Source organism: Cavia porcellus, unplaced genomic scaffold, assembly GCF_034190915.1.
Source record: "Cavia porcellus strain 051 isolate PalLab524CR breed Dunkin Hartley unplaced genomic scaffold, mCavPor4.1 scaffold_9, whole genome shotgun sequence".
NCBI classification, from domain to species: Eukaryota; Metazoa; Chordata; class Mammalia; order Rodentia; family Caviidae; genus Cavia; species Cavia porcellus.
The window spans coordinates 47,859,254-47,881,681 of record NW_026947492.1 but is presented as its reverse complement, the minus strand read 5'-3'; the positions used below and the strand labels follow the sequence as shown (position 1 = coordinate 47,881,681).

General features: G+C 37.3%; 2 protein-coding genes across 2 annotated transcripts in view; both read left to right on the top strand.

The window, feature by feature from the left end:
* Ccdc81 (coiled-coil domain containing 81) overlaps positions 1-3,726 on the top strand; it is a 57,015-nt gene extending 53,289 nt beyond the window's left edge. The window contains exons 14-15 of the mRNA XM_003468578.5: positions 192-317; positions 3,187-3,726. Of these exons, the coding sequence (XP_003468626.2) occupies positions 192-317; positions 3,187-3,328 (268 nt within the window). The 3' untranslated portion in view covers positions 3,329-3,726. The remainder of the gene's footprint in view (positions 1-191; positions 318-3,186) is intronic.
* Positions 3,727-20,973: 17,247 nt separating this feature from the next.
* On the top strand, positions 20,974-22,084 carry LOC100715789 (protein tyrosine phosphatase type IVA 1-like). The gene has a single exon (XM_063256298.1). It carries the CDS (start codon positions 21,193-21,195, stop codon positions 21,712-21,714), a length of 522 nt encoding a protein of 173 aa, XP_063112368.1. The 5' UTR covers positions 20,974-21,192; the 3' UTR covers positions 21,715-22,084.
* The last annotated feature ends 344 nt before the right edge of the window (positions 22,085-22,428 follow it).

Sequence of the window (22,428 nt, the reverse complement as noted above, 5' to 3'; positions counted from 1 at the left end):
TGAAGATGAAAGGTCCTAGACTTGAAAATCCTTTGACTAGGAGTTTCACCATGCTTTTACAGTGTTCATGCCTTTATTATATTTCAAAATTAGTTAACAAAACCTGGAGATTTTTCTGTTTAACGTAAAAGGGACGAAGCTGCACAGTTGGTGGAACTATGAACAGAGGCAGACTGTTCTTTTCCTCCCAGGCACTTAGCAGACCGAATTGCTGAGGTGGAGCGAGTGAAAAAGATGAACCAGTGTTTGCAGGAGGACTGGGAAAGGAGTGCTGCCATGAAGAAGCAGAGGGACCTGGAGGAAAAAGCTTTTGAACGGTAAGAAAAGATCTGAACCAGAAGCTCTTCATTTGCAAAGACACACTATTCCCATCACCTTGTTTAGTGTCCTCTAATGTTGGCATAACCAACAGGTTGCAAGTGTCCAACTCCAATTAATTAGTAGTGGCTATCTAGAAAGTTTTATGGAGAAAATGAGTCTGGGTTCTATAGGAAATACTGCTGTAATTATATGCTACAGGTTTATCAGCCCTGCCCTAACTCTGCCTCTGCTTAGGGTGACTTTATTTTCTATTTGTAGAAGGTGAGGATTCTCTTTGAAAATAACTATTTAGAAGCAGAGAGAATGAGTTTCTGGTCTGAACACGTCTAAGGATTATTTATGCATGGAATGGTCACAAGACTGACAATCAGAAGAGAAGCCCATTCTTTGTCATTTTCCACCACTGGGACACAGTATCTTTCTAATAACCACACAATAGCTGATGAATCAATGTTTGTCATATAAAAAGGAAAAAATGAACCAGTAGTCAGTAGTACTGATTTTTAGTGGATGATTCTGACACCTAGTGGCTATAACCATGATTTAAAGGAGAGGCTTATTTTGGCTCATTTCAGAAGTTCAGCAGGTTTAAACATTGAAGCACTGTGGGGGAGGCTCAGGGTAGAGGAAAGCTATCACATCATGGCAGCTAGGAAGCAGAAAAGGTAGGAGCCAGGGAGGGAGATAAACCTGCCCAGTGACCTGCCACTTCCTTGAGCAGGCTCCACCTTTCAGCAGCACAATCAGCTGCGGAACTCATCAGGTGCTAATGAGAACTCACCTGTTGAGAACCCACCACTGTCCACTACATTGACTCTGTGATCCAGTTATCTTCTACAAGCCCCATCTGAGAGCATGTGAGGCCTTTTGGGGCACAGACATTCTTGATATAAACCATAACTTGCTATAGACCAACTTGTCTCTCCACTATGTTTTTACAATCTATAGTTAGGGAATCCTATCTTGATAACACCACATATGGGCTAAGGCAGGAGGAATGGCCATGAGTTTGAGGCCAGCTTGGGCTACATAGTGAGTTCAAGGCCAGTCTGGACTACATAGTGAGACCTTGTCTCGAAAATCCTGAAAAAAATCTTGATGAAACAGAACAAGTCTATACAATCAAATTATTAAAAAACAAACCTCATTATACTAAAATAGTTAATTATCAATTAACTTTTATCATGGATAAATGTCGTTATAATGGATTTTGGTCCACTTAGGTGGTCCAAGGGAGATTTTCATGGGCGAGGTCCCCAGGCTAAAGAATGCACTGTACAGTATGTCAGCAACAACAGCAGGCAGCATAGAGCAGAGCAGAGCCCCAGAGTGCAAGTGCTGCCTGTGCCTTTATTGTATAACTCTTACACAGGTTGTTATCACATATTTGTATTCTTGTATAGTGCTATAACCAGCACCTGTGCTAAATCATGGTTACATAACTGTATTTCTCTGGGTATCTGTGCTAGACAAAGGTCAAGGCCTCTGGTGTCCTTAGACACTCTGAGCTTTGAAGCAGTCTGAGTAGTTCCCCACATGGGTTTTGATCTCTTTTGTGAAAAAGATTTTCTTATAAGGTATTTCTCACCTGGCTTTCTAATGTGTGAAAAACTATGAAAGTATGAAAATGATACAGAAAATAGGTTTCAAAGAAGAAGTAGTTTTTGGCCAATGAAAGGGATGTTGGAGCATTCAAGTCATAGTATTAGTGTTTGGGAAAACAGGTAGATATCATTGAGATTAATGTAAGGAGACTTTATTTTGATTTAGTAAGATTGTTTGGTCAACACTGTGATAAAGGATAGAAGGAAACAATCTTCAGTGATAGCAAATCTGTGCTGGGTACATCGTGGAGCAGACGTGTTACAGGGAGATCCAGGCCGACTTGTGAACAAGGATTCAAGACGGCAACAGGGATTCAAGACAGAAGAAAGTGGTTAAAGTAAAAAAGCAAAAGCAAGGTTTACATGTATGCGATTAGCAGACACTATCTGTTTCATTACAAATGCAAGCAAGCCAAGTAGTTCTTTACCCATTTTCTAGGCTGTTTTTTGAACTGTGTAGCTCAGGCTGGCGTCGAACTCACGTCAATCCTCCTGCCTCAGCCTCCTGAATGCTGTGATTACAAGCATGTGCCACCACATTCTGCAAAGGCTACTCTTGATGCTTTTTTCTTTTTTAAACAAAATTCTCCCTCCTTAGAAATTATTAAGGGGGCAGGGAAGCACACCAGGGATAACTTGCATAACTAATTGCCAAAGTAGAAAATCATTTACTACTGCCTCTTCAGCTCTGCTTCCATGCACTTTTGCCCACCTCTTTGTCTCCAGTTTGTACATTCCCCAGAGGCTCTGGTCTCCTGGGCCTTTTTGTTGCAGGTCTATGCTTACTGCTCTGCATTGTATAATCTATTGACTTGCAGTTTAATGACCTGATCTCCCTCTGTAGCTTCTCTCTGAGAGCCTAAGAAGTGAAGATGCACTACATGGCAAAGCAACAAATGCAGAAGCTTTGCTTGCTCTATGGCTTTGGGCATCTGTATTCTCAGTGTGCAGCTGGAAAGAAAGGTCATGTTAGAATGCTGTGAAGACACCAAGTCAGGGTTTTAGATTTAGTGGACAGGAGACAGTGGAGGTTTGAGCAAGGGATGCCAGGATGTAGGGTGAGCTGCAGCTATTAGAGTGGTAGAGAGAGAGAGAGAGAGAGACAGAGACAGAGACTGAGACAGAGACAGAAGAGAGATTACAGGTAGGTTATAAAGGTTAAAAGCTTCTTGAGGATCCTGGACTTGATTTCCTTTTATATCCCTCACCCTGCAGGGCCTTGAAAAGCATCTGCTGACTGCTGATTTTGCTCTCGCTTCAGGGCTTCTGACAAGCTGTTCCTCTTGGACCAGTGTGAGAAGTACCTACGCTGCAAGCAGTGTCAGAAGCGCGTCTCTAACATGGGTGAAAGCAACTTGTGGCCCACGAACAAGTTCTTGCATGGCTCCCGGTTGCTTGTGTAAAACCTGAAATTTGGTCCTGCAATTCATGGAGAACTTAAAAAAAGAATTTTTACATATTTGGAGTGATTATGAAACTGCATATTCATACTTTAGAGGAAGAAACATTATTGTTTTGGTTTGGTGCTTGTGGTGGGTTGCTTTAACAACCGATTATTCAATTAAATTCTGCAGATTTCTGTTCCTATCTTTCCCCCACCCTTACTTATTCCCTTAACTGGCCTTTGATGGTAGTGAAGGTATCTGAATAGTTCTAAGGGCTAGAACCTATTACAACAGGGGCCAGGAATGGAACCCAGCTTCTTGTTGGCTGCTGCTGACCCAGCCCTGCCACTACCTCTGGGACGTCATCCTTTTTCATCTATAATGGATAATGCCACAGTAAATATTTTCTCAGTGTCTGTGCATGGTAATTCCAAATGGTCAACTTACCCTCTGGCTGTCTTGCTGAGAGACCTGCGTGTGTGTGTGTGTACACATAAAAATAGGTCAGGATCTGTCCAAGGACAGCTACAGATTGTTGGCTACTCCTCCTCTACCTCTGGACTTGGGACAGCCGTGGATCATCGGCTGCCCCACCTCCTCCTCAGCCCCCAAAGATAGGACAGTAGCTGCTTATAGGTCAACTTTCCCCCCAATTCAAAAGACTGCAGCAGCCCACTGACAATCAGTGAACCCTTGAACCACCTGTAGAACCTTGCTGGGTTGATGGGAGACTCAGTAACCCCTCATCTACGCAGAGGATCTCAGTGGGTTTGTGACAGTGTGGTGAATTTCTCCCCCCACAAATGGAAAACCTCAGTGGGGTAAATAGGAGAAGTAGTCAACTCCTCACCAGTTTTAAGACCTTGGTGAGCCTGGCAAGAGTGTGGGTGAGTCCTTCCTCCATAGAGAGAGTATCAGCTGGGTTGAGGACCATGTCAATAAGGCCTCCCCCAACCTGGAGTAAATCAAAAGGGTTTACAAGACACCCAGTGACACAGTAGGGTCCCAGCAGAGACAAACACTATAGCCAGGTAGATCTGGTGGCCTGGAACAACCTGAAGCTGTAGCAACAGCAGGAACTAACATTGACTTATATCAATATTCCTAGGATAGTCGGCCTAGGAAGAATATAGTACTCACTCAATATGCCCTGCAGAAGGAATTCAGGTGACTGGCCCTCCCTTTTATTATGGGACCCAGCAATTATGCAAACAACAACCACACAGTAGGACTCTTAAGACATGAACTACAAGCCATTGAGACTGGTGTGACTGAAAGACCAAATATTAGCCCAAGAAGTAAAAATGACAAAATGAAAAAGAAAAATGCAATCTCAAACATCCAGTCCATCAGGAAAAGGTACAGGAGACATTGAAATAGAGGACTTAAAAGTCATACACCTGAAATTTCTGAAAAGATAGTAAGTAAAATAAATCTATGAGGCTATAGAGGGAATCAGATAGAAATAATCTCTCATGTAAAGAAAGAAATGACAACCTTAATAAAGGAATAGCTTGGCATACTTAGAAAAGACATAGGAGAAAAAGTACAGGAGCATGGGAAGGTGATGGAAACCTTGAATGAATAATATAGAAAAGAAGTGGAATGCATGAAACATTCAAAGAGATATTCATGAAATAAAAAGTTCTATTGAAAGCTGGCAAATCATTTAAATGAAGCTGAGGACAGAATTTCAGACCTTGAGGACAGGATCACAGCTAATGATCATGAAAGGAGAGAACTTTTAAAAATAACAAGGCAGTATGAATGACAATTCAACAGCTTCAAGATGATGCAAAGAGAAACAATATAAGAGTGAGGCATCAATAAAGATGCAGGGGTCAATGCAAATGACCAAAACTACTCACAGAGGTAATAGTAGAAAATTTCCCCAAAATGGGGAGAGAATCTGATATATAGATAAGTGAGGCATGCAGAATGCCAAACATTTCATAATTAACATAAATCTACACCCAGACATACAATAAGATTCCAGACATACTACATAAAAACAGAACATTAAAAGCTGTTAGAGAAAAGACACAACTCCCCTATCAATGAAAGCCTATTAGAGTCACAATAAACTTTTCAGCACAAACTCTCAAGTTAAGATGAGCTTGGAGTGAAGTATTTCAAGCTGTAAAAGAAAACAACTTTTAATCCAGATTGATGTACCCTGCAAAACTTTATTTGAAATATAATGGAGAAATAAGATACTTCCATTACAAAGAAGAACTGAAAAAATGTATGTCCACCAAGCCAACCCTAGAAAGAGTACTGAAAGACATACTAGAGAGGAATAAAAATGACTACAGCTCTCAGAACAACAACAGAAAGAAATCACCAGACAGGGTAAACAATTAAACAAGGGAAAAAAGCAGAAAACCTACAGCAGGAAAATAACATGACAAAGTTGAGCCAGTACATATCGGTTATATCCTTCAATGTAAATGGCCTCAATTTATCTGTTAAAAGAAACAGGTTGACAGAATGGATCAAGAAACAGGATCCAACAATATGCTGTATACAAGAAACACATATGACTCAAAAGGAAACTCATAGACAAAGTCAAAAGTGGAAAACAATATTCTCAATAGGAACCTAGAAAAAAGCAAAGATAGCTATTTTATTTGCGGACAGTGTGAACTTCAAACCAAAAATGATCAAAAGAGATAAAGGAGGTCACTACATACTGGTTAGGGGAAAACTTCAAGATGAAGTGCTAACAATCATAAACATATATGCACCAAACACAGGAGCACCCAAATATATATGATTGATACTAACAAATATGAAAAACCAAATAAGCAACAACACAATTATAATAGGGGACCTCAATACACCATTGTCACAAAGATATATATTAACTAGACAAAAAGTTGGCAAAGAAATAACCAAATCAAACCTGTGAACAAATGGATTTAGTAGACATTTACAGAGTGTTTCACCCAATCAGGTCAGAATATACATTCTTCTCAGATATGCATGGGACAGTCTCCAAAACAGACCATATGTTAGATCATAAAACATTATTAAGTAAATGTAAAGAGATTGAAATTTATCACATGCATATTATCTGACCATGGTACACTGAAATTGGAAATTCATGGCAAAAGAAATTGCAAAACATGCATAAATACATGGAAATAACAACCTCTTGAACAATCAATAAGTTACAGGTGAAATTAAAGAAATTAAACAATACCTACTATTCAATGAAAATGCAAATACAACATACTGAAACCTATGAGATGCAAAGAAAGTGGTCCTAAGAGGAAAATATACAGCAATAAATTGTCACATCAAGTAAATAGAACAAGTACAAATAATTTGATGCTACACCTCAAGCATCTAGAAAAAAGAGTAAATAAAAGCCAAAGCTCATAGGAGAGGAAATTATAAAGATCAGAGCAGAAATTAATTCAATTGAGACTAAGAAAACAATACAAATTAATGAATCAAAGAGTTGGCTTTTTGAATTAAAATCGATAAAGCTCCTGAAACCTTATTAAGAAAAAGAAAGAAAGCCTCTTTAATTCATGCAATAAGGACTGAAAAGAGAAAAATTACTACAGAGCCCATGGAAATTCAGAAGATCATGAATAGCTAATTTGAAAATCTTTATCAAATAGGATGGAGGAAACAGAGGAAATGTATAGATTTTTAGAAATGTATGAATTACCAAAGCTGATTCAAGATATAACAATTTTGAATAACCCAATATCAGCTACTGAAATTGAAAATGTGATTAAAAACTTAGCAACAAAGAAAAGCCCAGGACCTTATGGATTCATGGTTGAGTTCTACAAGAAATTTAGAGAAGATCTAACACCAGAACTCCTTAAGCTCTTCAAAGAAATTGAAAGGGAAGCAATCCTCCCTAAATCATTCCTGAAGACAAGTATTACTCTGATACCAAAACCGGAGAAAGACTCAATCAAGAAGGAGAACTATAGGCCAGTCTCACTAAAGAACATTGATGTAAAGATTCTCAATAAAATACTGGCAAATAGAATGCAGCAAATCATCAAGAAGATTATACATTGTGACCAACTGGGATTTATCCCAGGAATGCATGGATGGTTTAACATATGCAAATCAGTAAATGTAATACACCACATCAACACAGTCAAAAACAAAAATCACATTATCATCTCAATAGATGCAGAAAAAGCTTTTGATAAAGTCCAATACTTGTTCATGATAAAACCCTAATAGATGGAATAGATGTTATCTACCTCAGTGTGACAAAAGCCATTTATGACAAACCAATAGCCAGCAGTATACAAAATGGACAAAGATTCAAAGCTTTCACTCTAAAATCAGGAGCAAGACAAGGATGTCCACTCTCACTACTCCTATTTAATATGTTTCTGGAAACATTAGGCAGAGCAATCAGACAAGAGAGAGAAATAAAAGGAATAAGGATAGGAAAGGAACAAGTTACCACTATTTGCAGATGATGTGATATTTTATATGGAAGACCATAAAAACTCCATCAAAACTGCTAAAGTGAATTAAGAAATTCAGCAGTGTAGCTGGTTACAAAGTCGTCAAAAAATCAATAGCATTTCTGTACACAAACAGCAAACTCAGAGAGAAATTATGGAAATTACGTCTTTCACAATAACATCCAAAAAAATGAAATACTTAGCAATCAACCTAATGAGAATGTAAAAGACCTATACACTAAAAATTATACTACTCTAAAAAAGGAAGTTGAAGAGGATATTAGAAAATAGAAAGATATCCCTAGCTCTTAGGAAGAACCAACATTGTGAAAACGGCCATACTCTCAAAACTGTTACACAGATTTAATGCAATCCCAATCAAAATAACATTAACATACCTTACAGATCTAGAGAAAACATTCTTAAAATTCATTTGGAAACAGAAAAGACTTAGAATAGCAAAGGCAATTCTGGGCAACAAAGGCAAGGCAGGAGGCATCTCAATCCTTGACTTGAAATTATATTACAAAACTACAGTGGTAAAATCAGCATGGTACTGGCAAAGAAATAGACTTGAGGATCAGTGGAACAGATTAGAAGATGCAAACACAACTACAAAGACACTCAGTTGCCTTACATTTGACAAAGGGTCTAAATATATTCACTGGAAGAAAGATAGCCTCTTTAATGAACAGGGCTTGGAAAACTGGCTTTCCACACGCTGAAGACTGAAACTAGACACATGTCTCTCACCCATGCAGTTATGTCAAAATGGATCAAAAATCTAAATATTAAAACAGAAACACTAAATGTACTGGAAGACAAGGTAGGTATAAATCTTGAAGACATAGGGGTAGGCAAAGAGTTTGTGAAAAAAACGTAAACCACACAGGAAGTACTTCCAAGAATCAACAACTGGGATGTCATCTTATTAAAATGTTTTTGCACTTCAAGAAGATCATTAACAGTCTGGTCTTGAAAGACCTTAAGGTTCTCATTTTTTTGTTTTGATTTCTTTTATACTATTTTGATGTGCATTAACTTATTGTGTGTGAAGGTATGGACAACTGTGTTTAAGAAAACAATAGACACTGTGGTAGCCACTGTTGATTTCCTGATGTCTTTTTCTGAAATCCTGTGTTATTTGTTTGCATTGTTTTATTCTGCTGTACTTTGTTCTGTTTTGCTTTGTATTTTTTTGTTCTCTTTAAAATAAAAAATAAAACAAATTTAAAAAAAGCAAAAGAAACCATCAGCAAAGTGAACCCACATAATGGGAAAACTCACAGAATGGGATAGAGTGTTAGCCAGCAGTCCCTCAAAGGACTTATATCTAGAACATATAAGAATTGAAAAAAAAATCAAGCCCTTCAAATTCAAAGACCCTCTCCAAAGTGGGCACCTGATACAAACACACATTTCTCAGATAAAGATATACAAATGGCAAGTAAATACATGAAGAAATGATCACCATTACTGGTCATTTGAGAAATGCAAATTAATACTGAGATTCCATCTCTCTTCAGAAACAATGGCGGTCATCAAGAAATCAACTGATAACAAACGTTGGCAGAAATGTGGGAGAAAAAGAACACTTCTCCACTGTTGGTGAGAGTGTAGACTGATGCAGCCACTGTGTAAATCGTTATTATGGAGATTCCTCTAAAAAGTAGGATTGGAAGTCCCATTCAATCCAGGTATTCCCCTGTTGGGTATTTTCCCAGAAAAATTTAAAACATAATATCACAGTGTTCACTCATGTTTATAGAAGCACAATTTTAATAGTTAAATCTTGGAAGCAACCAAAATGCCCATCAACCAAAAAATGGATGAAAAGATGTGGTATTTTTGTAGAGTGGAATATTACTCAGCTATAAAAAGAATGATCTTGAGGCTTTTATAGGTAAATGGAGGCAACTTAAGACTATACTCATAAGTGAAATAAATCACTCACATTCACAAATATATTGTCTCTAGTGTAAAAAATAATAAACTGAAAGCGTAATAAGTTCTAAAATGTACAACAAATATTGTAATAATGAAAGGGAAAGAAAGTGCTTCAAAGGAAAGAACAATTGTGGATATACACATGTAACTGTATGTATGTTTAAGTGTGCAAGATATATAACCATACTACTAATTCTCCGTTAGTTCATCAAACAGAATAGTTTGTACTGTCATTGTCTGTTTATTTTTTATGCTTAGATTTTTTTAACTTAACTACTTCCAAGATAACAATATGTAGTATATTAACTAGTGTTGATTCATTATGTTATTTTTTGAAATTCTGTATTATTTCTACTCCCTTTTATGTCTTGCTTTTTAAAAATTAAAAAAAGGAAATAGATCAGTCTATTTATCTCAAGGACTCAAAGCAATGCTGCTTGGGGTTTCTGATTGATGACATCACTAGGACCTTGTCACTGCCTAAAGGACATCACTCCTTAGTGATCTCTTGGGAAAACATACTGTTGTCTATTTCTACATCCTGATCATACACTGATTATGGGAATAAGTATGTACTATGAGGTGGGTCTGGCTAAGCCAACTTCCAAACCTGCCCATTCAAATTTAGCCCATAACCATTGGCCCCAAAACTCTCACCAAGGAAGCATACAGCTGTAGATTTTACCCTGGGACAGATAACTCAAAGATTACAATTCTCCCCTTACCCTCAAAGTTTGTCACAAAATATTTGTTGTATTGATATTTTCACATTTCTCTAGTATATGGGCAATCTTTGGAAACAAGATGCATCATTTTATTTATTGCATTGTTTTTAATAGTGTTATTTCCATATATAAAGTATAGTATTTAAATGAATGCTGGTAGGTGAGCTACACTTTTTGTCTTCTAAATAGGAAACATTAAGTTATATGTTCCATTGAAGAGAATCTACCATCCTGTCAAAAGACTGGGTTAAGGTATGCTCAACCAAAGACCACCTGCTGTACCAGAGCATTTCTCAGACTCTAGTATATAATAAATTACTATCAAAATGTTATCTTAATATTAGTTAAAATGTAGACTGCTTTGTTAAAGAAAGATTTTAGGCAAATTTGGTATTTTCAAGTGAATAGGTTTAATTTCATACACATTTCTTTTAACCAGAGGAACAGAATTTATAATTTATTACCATTGGTAGTAGTACTGACACTATGTGCAGAGCACTGAGTTAATTTTTTGGTGACTTGGAGATTAAGATCTCATCCATTCCTACCTGCCTTTAGAGCACCATCCAGTGCAAGGATGAGATGTGACTAGAAACTCTTTAATAGCACAGTGACAGTGTACATTTTTTTGTTATAGATGAACATGGTAGACCTCTTGATTTTCTCCAGAGAAGTATAATTTTATTGCTATTGTCAAAGAACCAGCTTTTGCTTTCATTATTCTTTATACCTATACAATTATGTCTGATCAGTATCATTGGTTTCTGCTCTTTATTATTTCTTTCTGCTTGCTTTGTGTTTAATATGATATGTTTCTAGTTTAAAATTTTTTTATTATTTTGAAGGTAGTAAAATACAACAGAATAAGGCAGAACAAAGCTAATTGAGACAATGCAGTGAAATTGGTATAGAATGTCACAGCAGATTACTAGGATAATAGTAATAGGTACCATAATATAACATTATCTTCACAGTAGTTGTCCTTTAATCAAGTATACCAAAATCAAACCAAATACAGAACATTATAGAACTTATCAAAACAGAATATTGAATAGAGCAATACAATTAACCAGAACAAAGCAAAACAGTGATAACAATATTTGCCTTCAAAGAGATGGTAGAAGGAAATCCCCCATATTGCATGTGGTCAACCTCCCAAGAGATGCTCACACCTCTGGCTCCCATTTGCTAATGGGGAGTGGAGGAATGGGGTGTTTCATTCTCAGCCCAGGCACTGGTAGGCTCATGGCAGCTTACCAGGGAGGCAAGCGGGTTGCTTTGTTTCCCAGAGCCCTAAGTTCCAACATGGCATGGATCTCGGGAGATGCTGGCTGGTTCTCTCCTTGGGGCTGCTGCTCTCTAGTTTAAGGAGGAAAGTGAGACCATTGATTTGAAACTATTTTTCTACTGTAACTATATATCTTTCCTTCTCTGTGTGCAGTGTTATATTTGCATCCTACAGATTTTGACATGCTGCATTTTAATTTTCTTTTAGTTTCAAATATTTTCTGATTGTTGGACTTTTGCTTTCCTCACTGACACAGTTTATTTAGAAGAACATTGTTAATTTTCAAATATTTGGATATTACTCAAGTTTTTGGAGACTTTATATTCAAATTTTTAGAGATTTTACATATTTCATAGTTATTGATTTCTAATCTAATTGTATTATCTGAGGATATACTCTGTATTATTTTATTTTTTTTAAGTTTAAAAGCATATAATACAGAATACCTTGCTGAAGATTTCACATATACATGAGAATATGTATACTACTAAATGGTGTACTCTGCATTAGTTAATTAATTTGGTTGCTTAGGTCTTTTGTATGTTAGTATGTCCTTGATCTATCAGTTATTAAAGAAGAGTGCTACAGTCTTCACATTACTGGTTTTGACTATTATTTTTTTAATACTATAAGTTTTGATTAATGTATATTCTTTTGCTTGATGAGTATTTAAGATTATTATGTACTAGTTTTTACAATCTGTAAATTTGTGCTATGTACTAAATTTTATTTTTTGTTCCAATATCCTTCTCTTCTTTAATGATTTCTATGAAATGAAAAACCTTTGATAGAGTTCAAAAGTTCTCTGAGATTTTACCAATCATTATGTTTACCTCCTTTTCAAATAGGATAATTTCTATTAATCTAGTTCAACTTTACAAATTTTTTTTCCTGAAACAGTTTTGCTACGTTGTTCAGGATGGCTATAAACTCCTAGGCTCAAGTGATTCTTTTGCCTCAACTTCCTATTGAGTAGCTGGGATTATAGACACGTGTCATCACATCCACTTTTACATTTTTTGTTAACATGTATTAATTGTACATAATAGATTTCAGTGTGCTATTTCCATACATGGATTCAGCATGTGGTGATTAAATCCAACCTTGTTTTCCACCTCCCTCCCCTTTCTCAATTCCTATTCTATTTTCAAGTTGACATTTTTTTTAAGGAGAAAAAGAAAAAAAACAGAAAAAGGGTACAAGTAATATAAAATTTAAAAAATAAACAGTAAGAAATCATGTTAATAGATTACATATTCTCATCTTAGAAATAGTTGTTCAAGTTACAAAATTGAAGCATATAAAGTAGACTTTCAAACAGTGAGAGTTAGTTTTGGTTAGTTTTGTTCAATGATCCAAAAAACACTCAGTAATATGGTTATCTATCTTATACACTTAAACATATATGCAGTTATAACCTTTAGAGCACTTCCTTTTCCTTTCTTTTGTACAATGACAATTACACATTTTGGGTTTTATTACTCCCACAGTTCTTATTACCTTTTTTGAAGAGAGTAAAACCAAATATGCCATATCAGAACAGAGTCAGTCAAATCAAAAGGATGGACATAATAGATAATGTAAAAACAAAATATAAGGTGATCAACAATGGTTACCATACTGCCTCTTGCTATTTTAAGAAGAATTTCCAGTTATAATAAAATTGAACTAAACAGTAAAGAATAAAACCAAAGCATTGGAGACATTACACGACTTTAAAAGAAAACAGTAGTCAACCTGAATGGGCGTCATAATGAATCTTATTGTCTTCACAGTTTTGCCTATACTTTCGAACTTGGTACTATCAAGCAAAGCAGAATAGGGGAAAATCAGTCAAAACAAGATGGTGAGGGCAATACAGGATTTCAAATCAAGTTAATAGGAAATCAAAGTAGGTTACTATAATGTATCCTACTATTTTTTATTTTTCCCTTAATTAAAAAGATAAAGAGAAAAAAGTAAATAACTTAAAAAAAGGGGATTGAGATAAAAGAGGGCATAACAACAGAACAGTGCAGGTCAAAACATAACCATTTAAGCAAAATAGTGTTTCACCACAAGATATCCTGACATAAAAAAGTGTCTCTTTCCTTGAAATCTTTGAGTATAACTTCATATACTGTAGCACCAAACATATCAAGACACTATAAAACCATTCAAGAAAATGACATTATTACAGGGTATTCAGAACCAGCTAACAGAAAATGAACAATGGTTTCTGTATAATCTCCTTGTCTATAAAAGTTTTTACTTATATTATCACATATAATAAAATCCAATAAGACACAACCTTTTAAGACCGATGGAGACAGAACAAGATGATACTAAATCAGCACTAGCTATTATGATGTCTTGTTTTCTCCAAAATAGCTAATATACCATCTGATCTTCTCTGCCTGATTTCTGTTGAGCTCTTTTTCTGTCATTTGTTGGCAGTTTGTCTTCTTCATTTCGTTTTCTGCTCCATTCATTGTGGCCTCTCTACCACTATTTCTGGAATCTTGGTATTTTCCTTTTTTAGGCTATCCTGCAGTATTCTCTGTAGAGTTGAATTTGTGGTTGCAAATTCCCCTAGTTCCTCTTTATCCTGGAAGCACCTTGTTTTTCCATCAATTTCTAGGGACAGTTGTGCAGGATATATCAATCTTGGCTGGAGGTTATTATCTTTCAAAGCTTGAATTATTTCCCCCCATGCTCTTCGTGATTTGATGGTTTGTGCTGAGAAGTCTGCTGTAATTCTGATGGGTGTTCCCTTGTAAGTGATCTGTTTCTTGTGTCTGGTGGCTTTTAATATTCTGTTCTTATATTGGATTTCTGGAATTTTGATTGTCATATGCCTGGGTGTAGCTCTGTTTGGGTTGTGGGTGGCTGGAGTCTTGTATGCCTCATATATCTGAGTGTCTTTACCATTTGCTAAATTAGGGAAATTCTCTTGGATTATTTCTGTGAATAGCTTTTGTAATCCATTTGTTTGTGTCCCCACTTCTTCTTTTATGTTCTTAATTCTTGTTATAGATCCTCTTATCATCTTCTATCCTTTGTATTGTTGCTGTTTGTTATTAAGAAGTTTTTCCTTTCATGCTCCCATATTACAAATCTGCCCTCCAGTTCAGATAATCTATCCTTAGTTTCTTTCAAGATGTTATGCCAGTTTTTGATAGAATTTTTAGTTTCCTGGTAATCTCTTTGAACCTGCTTCACGTATTCTATGTTTTCTCTATTTTCTCCATCAAACAATTCTCCCCTTTTTTTCTGTTCTTCCATCCCACTATCTGTTTTTTCTTGGGCAGAGCTTAGCATTTCTCTAACTATTCTGCTTATGTCTTGCTTCAGGTCATTAGTAACTTCATTCCTGAACTTGTGTATGAGGCTCTGGAGACAGCACTTTATGTTTATTGGTGCCGTGTCTGCTATTGCATGTTTCTCAGGACTGGGGGCCAAGGACCCTTTCTTGTTGCTCCCTCTTCCCATATTCTTTGTTCCTTATATACAAGCATATATAGGAGGCCCAGCTTCCTTCCCTGTCGGCCACAGTCTGTTTGAATTGCACTGGCTAGGTGTTCCTGCCTGCCGCAGCACACCAGGGAGATATGGCAGCCTATGCTGGGCCCACCCCTCCAGGTCAACCTACCGAAGGCTTCACCACTAGGGCGCACCTCCAGGCTGCTGGGACCTGGGTTGGGCTAGCCTACTGGGTCTCAGCCAGTGGCGTCACGCAGGCCAGGCACTCCCCACCAATCCCTCTTGAGAGGGGGATATGTGACTGAAGTCACTGCAGCATCTCGTTCCGGGTAGTCTGCCCAGTCCGAGTATGACCTCCACTGAAGCCTCTTTCTCTATGGAAGGGTCACTGATCTGCTCACTCACCGCAGGTTGATGCAGAGCACCCAGCCAGTCCCGCTCCCAACTCCATTCAATGCTTCCCACTCTCAGAGCTTTTGCGCCTTTCTCCCCGCCATGCTGACCAGGACACAGCAGTAGCCGCAGGAAACTGAAATCGCAGCTTCCAGTGGCACGGAGTCCAGCTTCCGCGCTGAGACCTTATCTGTTCCTGCTGTATCACCGAGATTGTGTTTCCAGTTGGTTTCTCTTAATTTAGTTTGTTCCTGGGTCAGCAAAGAATATCCCCCCTTGCCTAGGACTTCCTGCCCAGCATCATTCCTGGATTTCAAGTGTGGTTTCTCAGACAGCCTCCGAAGCTGCTGCTATCTATCTGCCATGGTCTCCCGGAAGTCAAGTTGACATTTTTTAACTTCTGTCTGTGAATGGATTACTTCACTTAACATAAGGCACTCCTATTTTATCTCTTTTGGTGCAAATGGCAGGTTTTAATTCTGTATGGCTGAATACTCTGTTGTGTATATACGTATATTTTTTATATTTGTGTTAGCTTTCTGTGCTGTAACAAAACACTTGTGATAACTTTTGAGGAGGAAATTCTTTTGGTTCATGGTTTCAGAGGTTTCAGCCCATGGTTGCTTGGCTCCAATGCTTTTGGGCCATTGTGAGGCAGTACACTCATAGTAGGAAGTAACTGACAGAGTACAGAAGTTCACCTCATGGCTGCCAGGAAACAAAGGAAAAAGGAAGGGCAAATGCCATTTCCTTTACAGGCATGATTTTTGTAAGGGGCATCATTATCCTACTGTCCCTTTTGACGTTAATGACAATGGCCATACCACACTGAAATGGGAGCTTGGGAACTGAAGTCTCTTGCTCATTAGCCATGTATGCAGCGAAATACTTAGGGAATGTCAGTATGAAATTTAGGAAACAAATAGATCTTAGATAACTGTTGATCTTTTAGGTCCTAAAATTTGGGTGGAGCTAACAAAGGTGGCTAAAAGATTTTAAAAATGCAAATATGCAAGAAAAGTCTCCAAAGACAACCACAAAACATGACTGGGAATCCAGAGAGGGTAGCACTATCTAGTTACCTATGACACAGATCTTTTACATAATGATAAATTTTTATTTTGAAATAATTTCATACTTACAGAGAAGACTCAAGCATAGTAAAAACAACTACCCTAGCCTCCATGAACTATATAAGAGCAGGTGTCTGATATATTATAAAACCACAATATAAAACATCAAAATGAGAAAGTGAACATTGATTCATTAACTATCAAATAACCCAAAGCCTCCATTCAGATTTTACCAATTGTCCCAAAAATGTCTTTTGAAGCAAAAAGATCATGTATTCCATTTAGTATACATAATTCTTTTATCTTCTTCCACTAGAATCATTCCTTAGTCTATTCTTGAATTTCATGAATGACATACTTAAAGATTACAAAGAGATTACAATAGTTCAATTCAGGTTTCTCTGACTTTTCCTCATGATTAAATTTCAGCAATCATTTTTGGGACAGGGATATCCCACAGAGATGTAACAGTTGATGAAATCCATTCTCTCAGGTGGTACACAATTTCTCCCACTACTAAAGGTAGCTTTTGAAGGAAGGCACCAAACACCTAACATACACAACTTTCAAAGGTCAAAAAGTTTATTTTTGCTCATGTTTTTACAGGTTTCAGTTTATTGCTGGCATTCAATAAGGCAGAAACATTATGGTGGAACAATGTGGTGGAGGAAAGCTGCTTACCTTATGGGAGTCAGAAAGCAGAAGCGGTTTAATTGGACTGCTAGGCTACTGGTTGAATAAACAGACTAATTGTTTCAATTATTACAAGTATTGGCAAGGAAGAGACAGAGAGCAAGGGATAGGCCTGTAGTAAGAATATGCCCTTCCAAGTTATGCCCTCAGTGACCTAACCAGGATCCACCTCTTAGCAGCACATTCACTTATGAACTCATCAACAGAGTAACACACTGTTGAGGCCAGTTTTCTCATGAGATAATCTTTTTCAAAAAGCCCTCCTTCTGAACACATGAGACTTTTGATGGGCATTTTTGATGCAAGCCACAAAAATTGGTCACCTTAATTTTGAATAAAATGCCATCTGCCAAATTTCTCTACTATAAAGTAACTATTTCCTTTGGTAATTATTTTTTGGTAGGTATTTATCCCATTCCACATAGACTTTCACTGACTTGTTTCAGCATCTATTGATGTTTCTTTGCCAAATTAATTATAATAACTGCTAAATACTGATTTTTCTAATTATACCACTCCTGCTCTATTTATTTAGTTGTCTGGAAGGCAAAGCATTGTTTCTTCCATTTATTTTATCAGCTCATGGTTTTTAAATTGAATTATAACTCATTTTTATCATTTTTACATTGAATAGTGGCCAGTGAGAGTCCTTTAAGCTGGCTTTTGTTTTTTGTTTTAGATTACCAGGAAAGTAGCAGTGGTGTTAGATTCCTTGTTTACTATTCACCTAGTTTCCCACATTAACATCTTAAGTAATTATGACTCATTTGTGACAAAGTAAGGAACCAACACTGATACTTTCCTATAACTAAACTTCATACTTTATTCAGGTTTCACTTTTTCCTTATTGTCCTTGTTCTGTCCTAAGATTCCATCTAGAATGCCATATTACTTTTATCTCTCATGTTCCCATAGCCTCCCTGATCTGTATTCTATACCCCTTTGTTCTGTCATAACAAGAAGTTTCTGGTTATTCTTGTGCTTTCCCTGCCCAAACTCTGGGATCAATCATTTCACCAAAGATCCTTGCCTTCTTTTAATGGCAAGTTGTATTAAAGAATCTTTTTTTTTTTGTATTAAAGAATCTTGATCTTGGCACTTAACTGTGCTTATTGCTATGGAACTGTCATTGCTTCACATCCTCTTTGTTCCTTTAGATGAGGCTAGGGAATTCACACATATGCACAAACACACACCTGTATTTCTATTACCATATATAATGAAAATGACAACTGCACACCGATAACATTATTTTCAGTCCAAAACTCTACTACTCCATTTTCATATTTGTAACTCCTATCTCTGATCACAAGAAATTTAATTTGCATTATTTGCAATGTATTGCCAGAAAAACTCTTATATAATTTCTGATCATTACTGATGTCCTTTCACTCTGCCTAGGCTCTGATGGCCTGCATGTGGGTGCTACTGTTACTCAGCTGCTGATTAAATGCCATCTCCTTATCCCCCATATTTTCACCTTCTGCCTAATGTTCCACTTTGCTTAGTCCCACTTATCAGCGTGAAATATTAAAGAAGAGTGATGAGACAATGAAGTGTAAGGAAAAATGAGGAAGAAAGGAGGCATCGGATTTTACTGTTAGGATGCATAGATGGATGCATAGACCAAACATAAAGGGAACTAATTTTGGAAAATTCTAACAGCCATTAGAAAAGCGACCCTAGGACAAGAAATAGTGTTTTCAAATGGCTGAAAGCAAATAAATGTCACCATAGGACAATGTAACTAGCAGAAGAATTTTAGAAAAAAAAGCTAGTGTAAAAGTTTGTTAACAATAAGAAAAATTCATTTAACAGTGAGAGAATGCATTATTTTAACACATATAATTTCCAAAGTTGATCATTCACTTAAAGGAATCTCCAAAAGACACTTCTGGACAAAGCAAATAATCTCAGAAAGAAGTATGTAGATGGAAGAAAGATGTGAGCAAAGAAATTGGGAATTTGTTGGATAGGTTTAAATACTAACTTTTATAAACAATATCCAACTTGTGGCATTAAAAACCAAATGCTTGACAATATTAATGAAGGATGCTGAATTTCTTCAAAATACAGGAAAAAAAATTCTGAACAGTATTTGACTTTTAAAAAGCAATTTAAAAAAGTATAAATTCCAGAGCCAGAATTACAAAACTCAAATCTCAGCACTGCCATTTACCAGCTGTATTATCTTGGGAAAATTACTTAACCTTTCTGTGTGTCAGTTTTTAAAACGGGACAACAGACGCACACTAGTATCTAACTCATAGGGTCACTGTATTAAATTTACATAAAGAATAGTGTTTTTACAAGCACCTTACTGTTACCGTAGTTTATTAGACTATGTACTTGACAATTTTCATTATTCCCACTGATTCTTTTACACAGAAAAGAAGGCATTCCTGATCTGCTTTCATTCCCTTTTTCTGAGTTCCACCCTTCTTTCCATTCTAAGATGTGCTAAATTCCCTCCTAGTTTAGGATTTTGCTGAGGGATTCTTTTCTACCTAGAATACTTGGTTATCCACCTGCCAGTTAGCCCATCCCTTATCTTTGGCTAAAAAAAAAAAAAAAAAAAAAAAAAAAAAAAAATCGGTGGAGAACACTTTTAACTCCTGTGGTGTTTCTACTGTTTTGTCTTTTTGAGACAGGGTTTTGGTTTGCAGTTCAGGCTGCCCTTGAACTCGCAGCCATTCTCCTGCCTCAGCCTGTTGGTTGCTGGGATTACAGGCTTGCAAACAAACAAACAAAAAGAATAGTGTTTTTAACACTTTTTCACGCGAGTGAAACCTTAGTCACAATAATAAACTTCCCAAACAGAAGACAAGTAGGAAGTCAGGCGAGGAAAAAAATTTAAAAAGACTTTGTCACTGGATTAAAAAAACAAAGCCAAACAATATACAGAAAGATCCAGTGGTTGAGAACTTTCTACTACCTCACTTTTCCCGCCTTGGTCAACCCACCTTTCTCTCCAGCCTTGTCCTGCCCACTCCACAGTCCCTTCTCCACCCTTCTTCCCCGGGAGAGGCCAGAAATCCAATCCATTTCCAGTGTTTCTCGGTCAGCCACGCGTTAGCACAAACAGACTGCAATGAGGTCTGCAGGACAAGGGGCGGGTCTTCTGGCTCCTGCCGTTGCTCATTGGCTCTACCTTCCCAGGAGCGCCATTGGTGAGTAGTTGCTTATGTAGACGAGGATATAAAGGGGAGGGCTTGTGACGCAAGGGCTCTTGGGGAAGTGCGTATTAGTTACTTCCCGGCGTTTTCTCTGAGCCGCTCTGCTCCGACAAGGTAGATTTTGATGTCCTGCAGTCGCCGCATTGTTGCCGCGGGCTCTCTGCGACACCCACTACTACTCCTAGGCCTGCAGCCGCCGCCGGTGTCGCAGCCACGGGACAGGCTGTATGATTAGGTCACAGTCTTTCATGAGTAAATTCATTCCTTTCTGTGATATTCTTAGTCATATATTTATGGAGTTTCTGAAGGGTCTTGGAGATTACTGCCAAGCACAGCACGGCCTTGATGAGGATAAGTGAACGTGTAAAGTCATATCTGCTACCGCGGGAGGCCCTTGCAAAACTTGGACTGAGAAGTGAAGTCACCAGAGCATTTTGTGAGAATTGTGGCTGGATGAGGTAAACCTCCTTACACTTCCTTTCCAGTGACTCAGTATGAATAAATAGCTGCACCCACTTGTTAGGAGGTTCCTTTCATTTCTTACCACTTCCAACATCATATTCGAAGCTCTGAGACTTTCAGTTGGAGTACACCGGTGTGGACTTCAGTTTCTTGACAGTTCTGTCTTCCAAAATTTTTCAGCTTTTCCTCATAACTTTTTAAACTAGATTAATATGGCGCCAACGAATTGCCTCGCTCCTGTGGAAGTCACATACAGGAACATGAGATTTCTTATTACATACAACCCAACCAGTGCAACCTTAAACAGATTTATTGAGGAGCTTAAGAAATATGGAGTTACCACAATAGTGAGAGTGTGTGAAGCAACGTATGATCCTGCTCTTGTAGAGGAAGAAGGCATTCAGGTTCTGGATTGGCCTTTTGATGATGGGTCATCGCCATCTAAACAGATTGTTGATGACTGGTTGAATCTTGTAAACATTAAATTTCATGAAGAACCTGGTTGTTGTATTGCTGTTCACTGTGTTGCAGGTCTTGGGAGAACTCCAGTGCTTGTTGCCCTAGCCTTAATTGAAAGTGGCATGAAAAATGAAGATGCAGTGCAGTTTATAAGACAAAAGCAGCGCGGAGCATTTAACAGCAAGCAACTTCTGTACTTAGAAAAATACCGTTCTAAAATGCGGCTGTGCTTCAAAGACTCCAGTGGTCACGGATACAACTGTTGCATTCAATAAAACTTGGCTGCATGATGTTACATAGCCTTGGAAGTGGAAATCGAGATAGATCTAATTTATTGTTCATGTTAACCAACGTACTGGCTTAGTGAGTCTAATGAATCTTTGTTAGGAATATTGGAAAGCCAAAATTTTGACAGAATTGAATTTTTTTAATGTTTTTCTTACCACCTTCCATGCCGGAAAAAGTATGTGAGAGATTTAACGAGATTAGGTGCCAAGATACTCAGCATAATAGCTGCATATTTTGACTTGTATGAAGTTAAAATCCTAACAACTATAAAGAGCACTTTAGAAATTTTACTCCCACTTAAGGTATGGTTTATTTATTAAATGATTTAAAACATTGCAAATAAAGCCTATACAGTCATTTACCGCTCCTTTATTCTTACACCTAGCATTTGTTCTGATGCACATCAGGTTTGCCCAGGTTTTGTTGGCTTCTTACCCAGTGTCATATGATTAATGTCTCCCTATAAATCTCATAGTTAGGAAAATCTCCATTTTGAAAGATCAACTCCTAGTTAAAAGTCCACTTAAATCCAAGTTGACTAGAGCACACATGTTTAATGTCTTTAACTTAAAAAAAAAAAACCTTTGCAATAAGTGCATAATTTTGTGTGTGTGTGGGGGGGGGAGAGGTGCAATTTTAAAGAGATAATCCTAAAGACAGAATGGGAAGAGATTATGAAGTATTTCTAGTAAAATGTTACC

Bases quoted from the DNA above. Each gene is read 5' to 3' on its own strand.
- LOC100715789 (XM_063256298.1), top strand. From the start codon at position 21,193: ATGGCGCCAACGAATTGCCTCGCTCCTGTGGAAGTCACATACAGGAAC.